This window comes from Solea senegalensis, linkage group LG3, assembly GCF_019176455.1.
Source record: "Solea senegalensis isolate Sse05_10M linkage group LG3, IFAPA_SoseM_1, whole genome shotgun sequence".
Lineage (NCBI taxonomy): Eukaryota > Metazoa > Chordata > Actinopteri > Pleuronectiformes > Soleidae > Solea > Solea senegalensis.
In genome coordinates, this window is record NC_058023.1 from 7,626,683 (window position 1) to 7,643,697 (window position 17,015).

The following is a 17,015-nucleotide window of genomic DNA, read 5'->3' on the forward strand; positions in this document are numbered from 1 at the left end:
AAGATCTTTTAGTTAAATACAAATTGACAAATTGTTTTATTGTTGGTTTGATAAATTAATCAATTTATCTCCAAGATGGATGACAAATTCAAAATGGCTGACTTCCTGTTGAGTTGAGGTCATGTGGTGCCAATGGACTTTTTTGTTTGTCTTTGGCTGTGACATGTTTCCACCAAGTTTTGTGGAATTTGGTGCAACTTACTTTCAGCTTTGTCCTACCATGTTTCACCTTTGGGGGCACTACTGAGCCATTTTGCACCACTTTTACATATTCCCCTTATTTTATACGTTTTTTCACCAGTTCTGATTTACGTGCCAATTATTGTTTTTTGATTCATCCGATGCAAATATAGCCTCAGGTAAATTCTCATTTCAACATCATTTCATCCCACTCCAATATCCCCAAGGAGGTTTCTTACTATGTGCAGCTCCAGGTAGTCTCCCAGTCCCTTGGCGCTCTCTACCCTGACCAGAACAGCTTCCTTCAGCTGCGTGCTGAAGCCCACTGCCAGCCGGTCTGCCCGTGTGCTCGGCCGGTCATTGGGTGGCCAGGTATATGTGATGAGGGCTCCGCCTCGCCCGAAGATGTAGGTTGTCCCAGCTGCAAAGAAAACAAATAAAAGTGAAATGAATTATTTTGTTAAGGTGAAATAGTAACACAATATTAAAAGATACAGGTAAAAAGATGTGAAGTGTGAACTTGATTGTCAGGGGAATATCCATACCAATGAAAATCAACTCCAACAACACATGGCACCATCTCAAAATGTTCAGCTCATTCTTTTGTTACCTAGCGTCTATATTAGCCCTAGGTCACGTCAGCATCAGCTATGTCTAGTATAGTGCACAGAGTGCCAAGATTAAAATAATCCCATCCAAAAAAGTTTATTGCATGGAAACGGTGCTCGGTCCAACAACTTCAGATTCAAACTAACCACAACCACTTATGAAACTAGGCCTAACATGTCATTTGTCACTTATTGACATTATTTCATGCTTATTTCTTGACTTTTTTAAAGCTCATTTACTTCAGTTATGAATAAAAGCAATGCTCAACCATCTCCATCATCACTCTTGATATACTGTAGGCGTTTGAGACAGAGAGTGAGTCAGAGGCAGGGTCAGCATGCAGGGACAGTGGAGAGAGTTCCACCGCTGAAGTGAGTGATGAAGGGTGCCGGGCAGTTATGAATAAAATGTGTGGTGGATGGTCTCAGAATTGGATGGAGCCTCATGTATTTGAAAATTGATTCAGCAACGACGTATTCTACTCGTTGGTGAATCATCCTCGGCTCGGCTTGCTTTCCAAATGCGAGCCCGAACTTTTGAGTGCATTGTAGTCGTAGTTGTATAAACTTCATGAAAGCCATTACTGTTTTAGAGGCACAAGTAAAAATGCACTGCTGGTGATGAATTGTGTCAAATTAATTTCATTATCTTAGGTTTAAAAAACAGGCTGATGCATTTGGACGAGTCGAATGACGACGTAATATTAAATCCGTCTCTAAATTAGTGATTGTTTATTTGTGTAGGTAAAAGTAGGTTTCTAACAACCTGTTAAAAAATTCTTTTGACAGGTTCTTTAACATTCTTTGTGTCCACACCACATTACAAATGCTTCCGACACCCATGTTCTTTACTGTCTGATGTCATGATGGGGAAACTCACTTAAGAGTTTCGCGTGATGGACCATTTTAAACTCTTAAATACTACATAATGTCCAAATTCCCACGTAAGAGAAAGACTCAAAATCATTTTGGATGAAGTTTAAAAACTGTTGACCAGGGATTCCCATTTAAACACTCCTCACTGCCAGCGCGTTGTATATCTTAATCGTGAATTCATGCTGCCGCTGCTGTGAAACACAAACTCGGCTGTGCGGTCAATATAAACACCAGCCCTCAACATCAACAGAAGGAATCTCTCAGATCTCCCCGTCAAAGGAACTGTGCCTCAACTTTTCCAGCGTAGAAAAAAAAAAAAAAGAAAAGCGCCTTGTACATTGAGCAATTTCATGTTTGAAGTGGAACACAGGAGTAAGAACTAGGCTCGCTCCGATAAGCCCGGCGGTGAACGAGAAATGACAGGCGTTAGCGGTGATTAGCATAGAGTAATGTGACACCTCGCTAAACTGCTCAACACTGTGACTCTGTCTTTCCTGTAAGGTAAATACAAACACATATGAACACAGGCTTCATGTCTAGATACTGATCAAGGTGAACAAAATGTACATGGTGACGCATGACGCTCTTTTCAAATATGTCTCATGGGTTTAATTTTACCCAAAGTATCAGGTTCTCTTGCAACTTTCAAGCATCTTAACCCATTACCGGGCAAAGATACCGTATCCGGTAACTTCCGCAGACATCCAAAACTGCGTTAGCGTTGTGTTACCGCGAGAAACAAGCGGTTATCGCCAAGCAACTCATGCGAGGTCCAGCCCAGAAAGCGTCATCGTGAAATTTGACCAATCAGCGGAAGGTTGCTATGCTGCAAACCTCAGCACAGTTCCAACTCAGTCTTCTGCAGTAATATCTTAAAGACTAATGATGGAAAGGTGTGCTGGAGCAGGGAAACATGCAGGACAGGGGTCCACGAGGGCCAGGGTTAGGAGACTAAAGGATTTTCCTCTGGTATATTCTCATATATGCTCTTTATTGCCATCATGGACCTTGAGTTTCTACATGTAACAACAGGGGAATGTATATATATATGTATATATATGAAATAGGGTTGAAATGTTCATTTTCCAAGTATTTTTTCTTTCATTGAGTGTCCTTTAAATGGTTTATGTTGCAGCTGTCATTTTGCTTTCCACGAAAATCTCGCTGACCTCATTTCTGATTGTGGGCTCGTCTTCTTTGTTTTTGTTTGTATGGGAATGGCATTCAAACTTTGCTTCTTTTTTTTTTTTTTGCCCCGTCACACGGACATGTAGGTCTGGAACATTATGTGGCGAATACACGTAAAACCAATAATAACCGTGATTCACACAAAATGCATCTGAATAAAAGGAAAATTGCAGCCACATCAAATCTGTGTCTGGGAGAGCTCGAGTCAGACAGGATGGAAAGCAGAGGCTGCGATGACTGCAGGCCAACAGGCCATCAAACAGCATCCACAGCAACGAGCTGCACACATTTTTAGTCATCCAAGGGGAAAAAAAGCAGACTGATAAAGAGTGGGGACATGAGGTCTTACCGCACATTCACTCATTCAGCTACCTGACACTTTCATTATCTAACAATCCACCGGTAACCATTTGAAAAAAGGCTGACACACAAAACTATCTCCTTTCTGGCTCTCGCCGTACCTCCCTTCCTCCTCCTCCTCCTCCTTCTCTCCTTCCCTCCTTGTGGAGCTAAGCCCCAGCTCGGCTCTTGTTGTTTTCTCTGGGCTGTGTTATTTTAGCGCTGACTAATTATCGCAGCATGGCAAGGAGGGCTATAAAGAGGTTGTGTGCCGGAGGAGCGGTGGAAAAAAAACAGAGCGGGTGAAGAAAGACAACAGGCTACAGCAGCAGGGCGTGGAGGAGGTGGGGAGGAGGAGGGGTGTGAATTGTGGATGGCTGGAGAGATAAGGAAAGGCCTCTTTTTTCACCCCCCCCCCTTTCTTTCCTGTGTTTAACAACAGTGTAGCACCAGAGCTTCACACAAGCTGGGCAGGACACGGCAGTGGAGGAAGACGAGAGAGGATTTCTAAAATGGCCGGTAAAAGAGGGAGGGGAGCCATGTTGTGATGAATGAGAGTGAAGCCATGATGGGAAGAAGAGAGGAGTCTGTGATTGCAATTCTAGTCATAGGGTGAAGAGAAGGTTGTGAGTAAGAGGAGAAGTTTTTTTTTTCCCCACACACACACACACACTAATACACTTAAAGGTGCATTCTCTATATTTTACTCGCAAAAACGAGACATTGGTACGACTAAAAAAGAGCTGATTAACAAGAAGACGGCCAGACAGAAGATCTATTGAAGACAAAAACACGTGGTTACTATTTTTATGAAACATATGACCGATTATTTTCTGGGGCATTTTTTACTGTATTGCTTAAAATGAGGTCTAGAATTAAATTGTATTATTATTATTATTGTTATTATTGTATTATCTGTACTGATACGGATTTTACGTTTAATGATATTCTGGTTGAAGCGAGGAGCCGAGTTTCCTTATCTGAGATTAGACAGATCAAAGTGGACTGGAATCAAATCACCTCATATTAACAAATAGTGTATATAATGTGGATTTAAATGTTTTTACATTGACCTTCCATGTTGTTTTTCTTAACACCTGTGTATCGTGTGTGTCTACTCTCCTCTCCTCTAAACGTGGAGACCAGGGGAGGTGCAGAGTCTCAATAGGTGGCTTGTCAGTGTGCATCCATGTGTCACCGTTTCTCCTAGTGAACACCTGCTGCTACAGTTGAGGCAAAAATCCGCCAAACACTGCAATGCAACACACACTAACGGGAGACGAGACAGAGCGAAAGAGACAGTGAAAAAAAAAAAGTGTTTTTCAAAGCCAAGAAGACGAGTCTAGAGGGCATTCATCCCCGGCTGTAATCAAACGAATTACAAAGCATCAATACTTTTTTATGATGTTCTGTGTGCTGTGAATCATTTGACAGTCAAACATAATGGAGTGGTTATGAATTCTTGAGCAGGTCAACACATTTATTTTGGCGAAAAGGACACTTTTGTGCAATTTGGGTAGAAGAAAGAAAGAAAGAAAGAAATAACCTGACTGCAATGATGATGACTTTGATAACATCTACAGTGACGCCATCAACAAACTCTGTGTTTTGGTCTAATTTCCATCATGGAACCCATAGCAGCAGAAAATTACACATTGTTTATTTATTTTTTTAATAATCTCGCAGTGAGGCAAAGATTCAAGAGTGTGTCATTACTTTATAGCTCATAAGGAGATTCAGTTGCCTGTGTCGGTTCTTGTACAGCATTAAAACCACTGTCGGTGAAATAATTTACTCTCTCGGCTGCTTTAGATTTAAGCTGTTTGTCTGTCCTCACCTTTCTAATGGCACCAGTGGACAGGAAATTAGCCAAAAGGTGGCATTTAACCTAAACGGGCAATTGACCAAACAACAACAAGAGCAGTACACGACTAAAAATCCTGTACTTCATGTTTTTACTTGATCAAATGTAGTATATCCAGACTGCTCTGAAAAGCTTTTTAAACCACCAAGTGTTTGCCTTTGCTGGGAAACAGTGAGTTAAAAGTAAATTAGTGTTGCCTTGAAAAGCCAGGGCCAGGTATGGATCACGCTGACCTTCAGTCCACCGCGGTCTAATCAAGCAATCCGACTGCCTGCGTTTGCTAGAATAACAATAATGATGGAAATGCTCTGCTGCACTCGTGTTTCACAGCCAACGCGCAATCAAAAAAAAAAGAGAAAAAAAAAGAAAAACAGAGAGGCTAAATATTATTACTTTTGTCCAATTAGCTCTGGGGCCATTGATCTGGCCAATCAATGCCACCTGTGGTGCTGGAGGAGGACACAGTGCAAAGAGATGAATCAAAACATTGCAGGACGTCCCTTGATTATTATTTCCATTCCCGCGGACTGGCTGGCAATTTGGTTTGAGGAACGGACCAAAAATAAAATAAAAAATACCATTTTCCTTTGACCGTGGATCGGTGGAAAAATAATCAGAAAAGTGTCCCGAATCGCGGCAGTAATGAAAAAGCTATTGATTTTGATTTTTCACACCCTTTTCCTCACTCTTCTTCTCTACATTGTTATGAGAGAAGAGTGTATTTAGCGCTGAGTTTATAATCTGGGAAGCTTTCCCTGCGAGGAGCCATTGATTTGGGGATAGTGGACTCTCGGGCAACTACCATATAACGTTGGGGATAAACGGGTCATATCGGCAAAGGCAGATGCCGCGCTTTTTTTCATTACGGCCAGCGGTCAATGTTGCGGCGTGGGACGCGAGCCGCAGAGCCTCGTGGGAGCTGACGCCGCGCGAAAACTGCGAGACACTCCCGACGACGATCAAATGAAGCTTCCGTGAAGAAAAAAGGACACGCAGTAGCGGCGGAGTCGATTCTTGAGAGGCAATAAGCCCTGAGGCACGCCGGGCGCTGCACATTCACGTTTATTTATACATAGCTACTTCTTATTATAAACTCTCAGACATGCTCTCAAACCGTAACTGAATAACACACAGATGGTTCCTCCAACCTTCATGCATTATTGCATCAGCGCTCAGTCTTTGAAGCAGTTAAGGACAGAGACGGCGCGATTGATTCGGTTTCTGAACCAATTTTTTGGCAATTTTTTGACACATTATATGAGAAACATATATACACTTACAAAGCAATATGGGGGGGGGGCAGCAGCAGAGAGAGAGAAAGAGAAAAGTGTTCATGTTTTTCAGACAGCTGTTGATATTTGAAGGAGCTTCAATGAGTTTCACACAGCCTTTCTATCTTATACTCAGACACAATATGAAGCAAGAGAGTGTCAAAGCCTGATCAATATCCTGCTCTTTCTTTGACATCTCATTCTCAGTGGCCAAATATAAGAGACTTTCAACATACATATATATGATATTACAGATATATAACCTGAACCTGTTTCTGCTAGTTTGGATGATTGGAACCTTCCTCTATGGTGTTTTTTTACAGCTCTAGCACGACTCGGCTTGGCTCGACTCTACTTTTCTTTATTTTGCTTTTCCATTACGATAGTACCTGGTACTTTTTTCTTAGTACCTGCTCTGACGAGGTTCCAAGCGAGCTGAGCCCAGACTAAAACTTGACGTCAACAGACTGCCGGCCACTGGTTGGTCATGAGCGCGACGTCCGACACAAGAATCAAACCGAATAATGTTGAACTGTAGATCAGATTTTAGATCAGTCTAAAATTAGACTGATCTAATTTTAGATCAGTCTAAAATTAGATCAATTTTAGACTGATCAGTCCAAAAGCCGGAGATCTTGAGCCGATTCGCAAGTTCAGTGACTGTGTCAGACGGAGTCTGAAATACTGAACTAATCTTTTTAATGAACCCATTCTAATGATTCAGTACACTAGTTTGTGTTTGTGTCGCATATAAAACGTCACAACAGTTTTGTGCAGCCGTGCCATGACGAACAGTGTGATGGAAAACAAAGTGCCTGGTACCCAAACGTGCCGAGCGGAGTAGTACTACAACGGTCTCGTGGAAAAGCACGAATAGATGACGTAATATGGCAAGTTTTGTATTTTGTTTTCCAGAGTACAGGTGGGATAACACATTACACGATCACTTATGTCGATGACATCTTTTTCTCTTTTTTTTTGCTCATCACATCTGGACCACACTGCCCTTGTGACACTCAAGCATCTGCTGTCTGTGAAATAATATAAAAAAAGGATGCGACGGATAGAGCGTCTCGTTCGAAACACATTAAGAGGTGTTGCTTCTGGAGCTAGACTCACTCGGGATCGTTCTGATCTGGTTAAATCATGTCCGTTCTCCACCTCAAGGAAATCTTAAAACTTTACTTGATCCGGTCAGGCTGATAAGAACTCCGGGAGCGTTGTGCAGTACTAGCTGGGGACACAGGAGTCCAGCTGCCTGATTTTTTTTTTTGGTACGTGAGTAATTGGATTGACCTTATGCTTGAACAAATGATTGCACTAATTATACACATTTCACATGCAGCACATATCTTTGACTATAATTAAGAAATATCGAGTTGAAATACGACCACGGACTGCACAAATGTAGATCTCAAGTGTGAAGATCTCCCTAATTGGCGATATCACCAGTTCAAATGACAGAAATGTCAAGTAAAGGCGAGTATGTGTGCTGTTTAATCAACTCAGCACAGCAATCCTGTACTCATGACAGTTAGAGTTTTCAACCATGACTTGTATCCTCTTTACACTAAAGCTGAGCTCCTTCCTCTCTGGATGCAGATGTTAAACAATGTGACATAAAAGCAGCTTTGTCTCAACAGCCACCGCACAAATCAACAAGTACCACTACCCGTTATCCATTTCCTGTTTATTTAGTTAGTTTTTATGGCTGTCATTATTGCCATATTTAATTATTGAAGCCTGAAGCGCTTCCATTTCGCTCGTTACACTTGGTTTTATGAAGTATTTAGTTCACCTTTGATTACGTTTATCGCGTCTGTGCTGCCTGCATGACGCTCGTCAAAGGCAGCCACTGTCTTGAAAATGCAAAAGAAATTTACCTATAGGGACAAATAAAGTGACACTCGCTTGCGATGAGGTCTTCAACGCCCTCATATGAATTTTGAGGTCATGTTGTCGCGCTTCGTATCTCACTGATGCGGCCACAGCGCACACCCACCCTGTCTACCAAGCAAAGTGTTCTCACCCAAACTGAACTGCACCATGATGGAAAGACGGCTAAAGATCACTAATCAAAGTCATTTTCACTGGTATCCTTGAACGGGCCGCAAGTACCACCACTCAAACCCAGCTCACAGTCTGTGTGCTAACCATGTGTTTAAGTTTGCCACTCTTCCATCTGTGGCTCCGTGACTTCCTTTTTGAGTTTTTAACTCACACAGCTGTTGCTATGAGCTGCAATTATGAAACGCTCAGTTTTATTCCGTCAAATCAGATTAAAAATCAACACAGTACAACTTCAGACTTCTTACGTTCACATGTGAACTCGCCCATCCAACAGTGTCCTGTAAATCATTAGAGACGTTGTAAGGACAGAGTGATACATTTTTATTACTTCTTCAATAATTATTTTTGTTCTGAGATTATTATAGCAGGGTAATAAAAGGTTAACCCTCGCCTGAATTAAATTATAGGCTTCAGACAAATGATTTCAAAGTGACATTGTTACACAAAAGTATTTATTATAATCACATTTTCTTTTGACAGCCTTAAAACTCAAAGGGCAGAGACTGATAATGAAGAGGAGACAGTTTGTGTATTTTAATTGGTTAGTTTAACACAGTAATGGCTTAATTAGAGAACAGAGGAACTTTGAATATTTTTCCCTAAATTATTTTGTCAGTTTTTGAGCTATCGCAATGGTTTACGTCTGTATCAATTACCTGTCACCCTGTGCAGAACTGACTCCTGTTCAACTTGAGGTGTCTAATGACTATTCACCTCTCTAAATCTGCCAGTGGGGAGTTGATACCAAGTGGTACCTGTAACAGTTCGAGATGATTCAACAGGTTTGTCCCGACTCGATGTCGACGCCAATGCTGTGCTTTGCAAGGTTTTGTTTCAAACATTTCAAAGTCCCTGGAGTGTCTGTAAGTGAAGGATTCAAGTCGCAGAAGTGGAAGAGACAGTGGGGATTAGATAGAAGGATAATGCGTAAAAAGAGGAAGACTGTTTTAAGTAAGGTTGCTGGTCAGGACCTGCATAGATCTAGAAAGCTTATTGATCAGCCAAAAATACCTTCCTCTGCCTAATAGCCTGTCCAATAGACTGCTAAGGTTGAGACTGTGACGGCCAACAGAGCTGCAAAACTAAAGGTTTATAGGGAGGCAAAGGCGGTAAGTGACGATTCCATCCTTTTGTTTTGTTAAACTGTCAACCATTAAGGTCCAAATGTAAAAAGCCTCAGGACTAAATTGACTTCATTTGTTTTTCCCGCCACGTCTACGGAGCGGTGATGAGGATCGGAAAGCAATCAAGTGTTGTGAGAAGCAACGACAGCCACCAATGTACACATATTACTGTACTACTGTGCCACTTAAAAGAAAGAGAACCCGATTTAGAGATTTTTGGCTTGTTAACGGCACTTCCACAATCAATTTCTAGCCATAGATGGTTCAGCCATTTTGGCCTTTGACCTCTTTATCAAAAATATAAAATTCTGAATACAGACTTGCTCTTAAGTATTTCAGAAAATGATTATTAACTTCCCCGGGAAAGTCAAACGGTGCAATGAGGCTAAGGTTGAATGTAATCCAAAAGCTAAACATTAAGTATCGATTTCGAGACTTTCGTGGTGCAGCAAAACGTCTTAAAATGAATGCGCATTGTTCACACTTTGTTTTTTTGTATTCACACAGGAGGGGGGAGACCACATTTACACACCAAGCAAGAACTGCAGCATGTTTTCACATTAGCTCTTCTAATAGCATTGCAATCAAACAAGCAGCATCAGACAGACGAGTGGATTATTTAATCTGTGTTGTTCAATTATTTATCTTGTTTGGAGGGTCTGCATCGCCACGCTGACCCCGTCCCCAATAAATGGCCTGCAAAACACGGTGAAAACAAATCACCGCGAGACAGCAAGACTACTGCTGGTTTAAATGGGGGATAAGTAGGACAAAAAGCCAACATAGCCACCATTAGCATGTTCTTCATGAATAAATATGAACAGACCTGCTCAGTATTAACATTGTCATATTCCATACAGGGTCAATAAACCCTGATGTTCTGAAAAGGTCAACTGTTTTTCTTGCTCTTACATCTATGGGGATACGTGCATGTGTGTGCCTCTTGATTTAATTAAATGGGACAGAGGTACCGCGCCTGCAAACATCATCTTAATTACACTGAAGTGGCCTTCATAGCGCATTAACAAACACACAGAATAAAGCTGATGTTAGCTATTCTATCCCTGGAGTGGTGACGTTATGAAACCTAAGCTCCGATTGTGAAATTAAGCGAGGGGAAACAAGAATAGGAACACTTTGTTGTAACGTTATCGTAGCTCTGTAGCTCAGTAGTCTCAAACTCAAATGAGCCACTGAGCATCTAGTCTGGCCAGTAGAGGGCTGGTCAGGTGAAAAAAACATCCCAACTTCAGAGCAACTGTTAAGTAGGGGTGGTTTCGCAGAATTTCAAAATAAAAGTGTCTGCGTTAATATATAGTTTAATATAGAAATGCATTTATGCAAATTTGATCTTTTTTAATCACATGCGGCCCTCCAATCAATTACAGATTAATATTTTTAAGAAGATCTCACAGGTTTGAGACCCATGGTAGCGCATCGGCCCGTTATGCTATGATTTGCGGCCAACACGCACAATTGAGGATTTACTTGTGTAATAACGCCAGATTCAATGTGAAAAACATTGTTTTGGGACAGATTCGGGATGGCCAAAGTACAGCCACAAAACTCACAACATTAGCAGCACATAACAGCTCCCATCCTAAGTTTCCCTCACGGACGAGCAGAACAAAGGCACTCCAATGTCTATCAAGCCCATGGAAACCATCCCCTACAGCGTCGCCATTTTCCATTAGATTCCAAGAACTAATCATGACGTTAGCATACGACCATATTTGGAAGTGTATCAACTTTAGAAGCATGCTTCCCCCCCATTTTCAACTTAAATATGTCAGTCACTCCATGTAACACTGTAGTGTGTCACCCCCCACTAAATTGAGGTAAAAGAAACAAACTTAAGAGAGTTATCTCTGTTTTTGGGTTCTCTCTTGAGTTTAAATATCATGTGTCAAGGTCCTTTGTTAAGGTTCCACACTGCCAAGCTACTAAGGTATAAAAATGACCCATCAAGAATATATGGTATAAAAAGAACAATGTTTCCCTTTGGTTACCAAAATGGCCAATTTTCACCTTACATTTTCAAAAGCTCTGCACCAACCCCCCCTTTGTTGCTGCACTCCCTCTCCATTAGCATTAAGCTAAAATAAAATCCTGGCTAGAACCCTGGAGTTAGCCACTAAAAATAACAAAAACATTATCTTTATCAATCAATTAATCAGCTGAATATTGTTTAGAACACAGTGGCAAGGCTGACACAGTTTCTAAAGGTGCACAAATATGCGTGTAATTAAGATGCAAAACCCATTCAAAATGGCAACATTTGCTCACTTTGTCAAACGATTCAAGACTAATCTTTTCTACTTGAAATATAATACCACCTGTCAGTCAGAGACAAGCACCAAAAGTACGATGTGAAACAGCTCCTCAGCATTTACTGTGCTGTTCACTGTATTGAATTAACTTTAACCGACTTCACCTTTCCTACATGTTTCATGGTTTGATGTTTGTAATGGCTTCTGGGAAATACTCACTATAAGAAATAGAGTGGACGAGCTCACACCTTTCACTGGCGGTTTGTCCAAACTAACATCAACTTTCACTTTAGTGACACGCAGCCGGCTGCGGAGTACTCAACCAGGGGTCGGAGCAACATACTAAATGGCAGCCTAATGAAATGAGCAGAGCACAGTGTTGGGCTCAGGTAACAGATCCTTGTGGTAAAAGAGGCGCAGGAGCGACTGAAAGAGCCAAGAACATCCTCAGCTGAAGGAATAAGATGGTTCTGATGGATGTTAGAGAGTGGGGGAGGTAATGAGAGAAAGATAGAGAACGAGAGCGGGAGCTTTAGATGCAAGGGGATCAATGGGAAGCCTACCCGAGGAACAAGAGTGTAGATCTACTCTGTTTAATTCCCCAGGACTGTACTCCTCAGACTCCAGGGTATCCCACATCAAAGGCGGAGGTGGATGAAGTGGAGAGATGAAAGCAACGACACAGTCTGTAGTGGATGTGTGAAGAGCATGCATTAAGTAGTTTGTGTATCTGTGTGTGTGTGTGTGGGGAACGTGTTTTGACAGTCACGCATGATGAGCCGGCACGGGTCAGTCCACACAGGAGTGTGAGATCTTTGCCTGTTGTTGACGCATTAAAGATCTTTTATGTTTAAAGCTCAGACGGACCGGAACAATTCACCAGCTGATATCTGGTCTATTGCATCGCTGGGTTTGGTTAAACATACTCTGTCCTCTTTCCTCGAGACAGACATTGATTTTGTTTTTGTTTCGATTTACCTCAGTCTGCTTATGTGTTCTTGGCCGCCCTGTGGTTGAAAGGTTTCCTTTGATTTTATTAATTGGTGTACGTTCTGGTGTATTGGTGTACGTCTGTTGACATTCTGATAGTTCTATTTTATTGTGGCACTTACTCTTGTTCCAGTTCTTTGGGCAGTCACTGTGTTGTTATGTTGTTATGTCAGATTTGATGGGACCCCCCTCGAAAACGAGATGTCAGCCCACGTACAAGGTTCAGAATGAGCATGCGTACGTGAACATTCGGAGTCAGAACGTGGGCCAGCTACACTGCCAGTTTTTGAACATCCAAATGCCTCAAAGCGATGAATGGTTTTGACCCAGAAGATACAACAACGAGGTGAGATTTACTGTATTTATACAGCCATAACCCAGCTCTCTGCAGATCATAGGTAATTCTGTTCTGTGTCGTCAGTGTAAAAGAGCCTGACTTAAAGCAGAGACAGTCGATTATATTCCTTTCCGTCTCTCTTCCGTCGTTTCACCTGGCGCGAGGGACTGGACAGAAGGCGACTGTCTGAGTGCGCCTGTCACAGCGCTGATATTTCACACGTGGGCGCGCGGGTGCAGGGGAGGGCGGACAGAGTAGCTGGCAAGACGGACGAACATGGCGAGGAATGCGAGATCCTAAATAAATGACTGTCTGTGTGCTTCGCTCAGAGCCCTTTGATGGAAAGCAAATCAAGCCGAACCAATGATGTGATGAGACGAAACCCAAACACAGCAGAGAAAAGGGAACAGCAAAGAAGATTTGCTGTGCCGTGTCTGGAACCACAACACTTAGCCAGAGGCACAAAACTTGCTCCTTCCCCTTTATCTTACTGCCTGCCTCTCTTTCTTTCAGTCTTTCTTTATCTTTTACCCTCCTTTTGTCCCGTCATCCCCTCTCTCTCTCTCTCTCTCTCCACAGGTTGGCAGTCGAACATAGCAGGCCGTGGCTGTTACATGACAGTCCATTTGTCGGGGGCTGCTGAGAGACTGCCTGGCGGCCGATGCAAGAGCGGCGAATGAGGCCCTTGACAGGGGTAAATAGGAACTCACAGATGCTTGTGCACACAAACAAACAAACAAACACAGACTGTAAGAACGCAGAAAACAAACGTCATGAACACCAACTGGACTCGTGAGCTGGGTTTAACGCACTTCTGCCGAAGTCCCTGACACTTCCTTGTTTAGCAATTGAACCGGGAATACTCCTCCTCCTTATGCAAGATTTGTGCATTTAAGTTAGCCGGGGGGAATGAATATTTTTGCCCAAAATTAAGCATTTGCCTTAATAAGCTCCTTAGTCTATGTTTAGATTATTTAAACATAATCGTGTTTCTTGTTTGCTCACTGACGTAAGGAAGCAGCTGTAAGGCACTTTCCCACATTATTGTCATAAGTTTAAGTGAAAACGTGTGTCAAATTTGGACAAACAAGGGAAAATGAATCATTTCAGTCATCTGTAGGTGAGAGAATGAAAGGTTGTTGATTCAAAGGAGATTAAAGAGTGAATACAATGTGACAGTTCCTGTTTCAGAGGCATATGAAATAGGTTGGCACGGGATGAAAAGCGTGCCCTCGCTTTTAACTTTGACAGTGTTAAACCAAATTTATCTCCACATTATTTGCCCTTCCGCGTGGCTGCCTCCCACGGAACGTCGAATGTTTTTCCGCTAACATGTGCACGTTGGCTGAGTCCGACCTTTACGCCGCGCTGTTCCACGTTTTCCTGCGCTCGCAGCCTGGAGGGGGTGTTTGAACCTAAGCTGTGTTGATGATTAAAAAGACACTGCATTTTCATGAGGGGAAATGAAAAGGGTGGGAAAACACAGGCAAGTGTTTTGCTGCGGGCTGTTTCGGAGCCTGTTGAGAGTGTGTGGACGACGCATGGCAGCGCTGGTGAGAAGGGCTGAGGCTCTTACAAAGCCATTTAGAATTCTTGAATGTCATGTTGGTGTAATTCTGCAAGGAAGCAGGAATAACTTCAAGGCTGGAAAGAAAGACCGAACCGGCTCTCCTGTGTGCACCCATTTGTTCTCATTGCATGCTCGTTTAAGTGCCTTCAAGTACAGAGGGCTCTTCACGTGCTCTATCTAAGTGAAATAAAACAGGTTATAGAAAGGAATTGGAGCTAAGATGGCTGAAAGAGACACTTGGAGGCAAATAAAGCACAAATCTAATTTCATTTCGTCTTATTAACAGAGGGTAGAGCAGATAACGGCACAGTTACCCCACCCCCCACAGAAATGGGATTTGATGCCACCAGGCAGGCAGTTCCATTGTCCGCACACTCCAGTGGCATCTCGGGTCACATCAGCAAGGAAAGATATTGTTATGGCGAGTTCTTGGCGGTAAACAAACATACAGCAAAGATTTTCTCCGTAATTAGCCGGGCTTGGCCATCAAAGTGCAGACAGGAAGTGGTGATTACTATGATCACAGCGATCCGCGAGTCGTCAGGATGTGTGACACAAGCTCTCGCAGAATATTTGCTAAATCGCGTGGAGAAGCCTCTGAACTCCGCCGTCTTTTGAAAGGTGATTTTTTTTTTTCTTTCCTTCTGTGTTCTCTTATACTGTCTCTATTAACCAACAGGTTTTGGCTGTCTGAGCACAGATGGAAACTCGTGAACTACATGACACCCTCTTGTTTCGTTTAAATAGACGTACTGGATGTGATAAATGCAAAAGGTAAGTCAAAGCCGTGAATTAGTGCTGATATCCTTACAGGCTCATCAAAATAACGCATTTCTGCACAGTGAGTGGACTTTAACAAGGCGTATGATGTGAAATGTGAGCTCCAACCTTGTAATAAATGACTTCCAGACACAGCACAGCTGAATGCCCCTCTCGGCAAGACCAAGAAACGTGCCAATAATACTCATAAAAGCAAAAAAAAAAAAACAACAACTAAGAATTAAAAATTCAAACTGCAGCTGATTTATTTTGACACGGAACACTCCTGCCGTACTTCCTCATTTTTCCATCCCTCGCCATTACCATTCCCCTCCCATCACTTTAAGTCGGCAGATTAAAAAAAGGGTTTTCATGGATGTCAAGAGTATTAGCTTCTTGTACTTGGGATAGTCCCCCTCATTTTGTCATCCTGTGAGTTCCGAGCATGTAATTACGCACAGCCCCCCCCCATAGCTTTTTTATATAATAACATTACACATATTGAATTGAATGAAGGAGCAGAGAAATAAAAGGTAGCACACTGATTAAGTCATAGTGGGAGTCACAGTTATATAAGATGAAAATAGAGACATCAGAATTACTGCAAAAGCTGTCTGAGTCATTTTGAATAAATCAGAATAAATGAAACACTGGCATGATGCTTTCATTTGTTTACCGTGAAAGCTGAAATGTCAGCGAAAGAGACGTCTTTAAAACTTCTCTAGAGGGGAGCGGAAACTTTTTATTTTAATTTTAATCTTTTTCTGTCATTTGGTCAATTGAGCCTTTGGGAACAGTGGGGATTAGGAGGAGTAATTGCAGATAATGAGGAATAAAAAAATGGCAGGTGCTTAATTGCAACACCGTGCTCACAAAAACTGTAAAAAACAAAAATGCATGAGCACACTTTGCTTAGTGGGGCATTAAGGTGACCGTGAATTGACTCTATTCGTCTCCGTGGTTAATGGTGTAATCTAACAAATCCTGGAAATATAAACTGCTCCAATTAAGACTAAATGTGTAGGAGTAAGTCATGGTCAGGATGTTGTTGTAGAAGACACGGCAAAGAAAATAAAAACCAAGACTAGAGGTAAAACAAAAACAGAAATCCCTGGGTGATCTTGTCAGTGGAGACAATACGAGAGATCTCACTCTCAGCAAAGTCATAGGCGGAGGTGAGATTTATGGGGGAGAGAGGAGAAGATGAGAGGGGAGAGAAAGAATGAGCTGGTGTCAGCCGTATCACATCCACGTTAGTCGCGGGTGCTGATGGAGCAATGAGATGACATTTTGCTCTCCATTTTCACAGAATGCAGGAAGGCATGGGGGGAAGAGGAGGAGGAGGAGGAAGGAAGGAAGAGAGAGAACTGTGCAGAGAGACACGGTTAAACAGAGGAAAGAAGCAGCTCTGATGACAGGACGAGGGGATGAAGGAAAGGTAACCTTCTTATTACTTCTATCCCCTGGCTTCCAACCGCTGCTGCCACATTCTCTGTGTTGTCTTCTTTCCTCACCGCCCTCAATCTCTGCCCTCATTTTTCTCACTGTCTCTCCGCAGACGCTGACACA

At 42.3% G+C, this 17,015-nt stretch overlaps 1 protein-coding gene across 6 annotated transcripts in view; it reads right to left on the reverse strand.

Moving 5' to 3' along the window:
* Positions 1-17,015, reverse strand: part of LOC122766875 (neurexin-2-like) — a 563,355-nt gene that overhangs the window by 107,582 nt on the left and 438,758 nt on the right. For all 6 annotated transcript variants that reach the window (XM_044022084.1, XM_044022083.1, XM_044022085.1 and 3 more), the window contains one exon: positions 420-601. In XM_044022084.1, the coding sequence (XP_043878019.1) occupies positions 420-601 (182 nt within the window). The remainder of the gene's footprint in view (positions 1-419; positions 602-17,015) is intronic.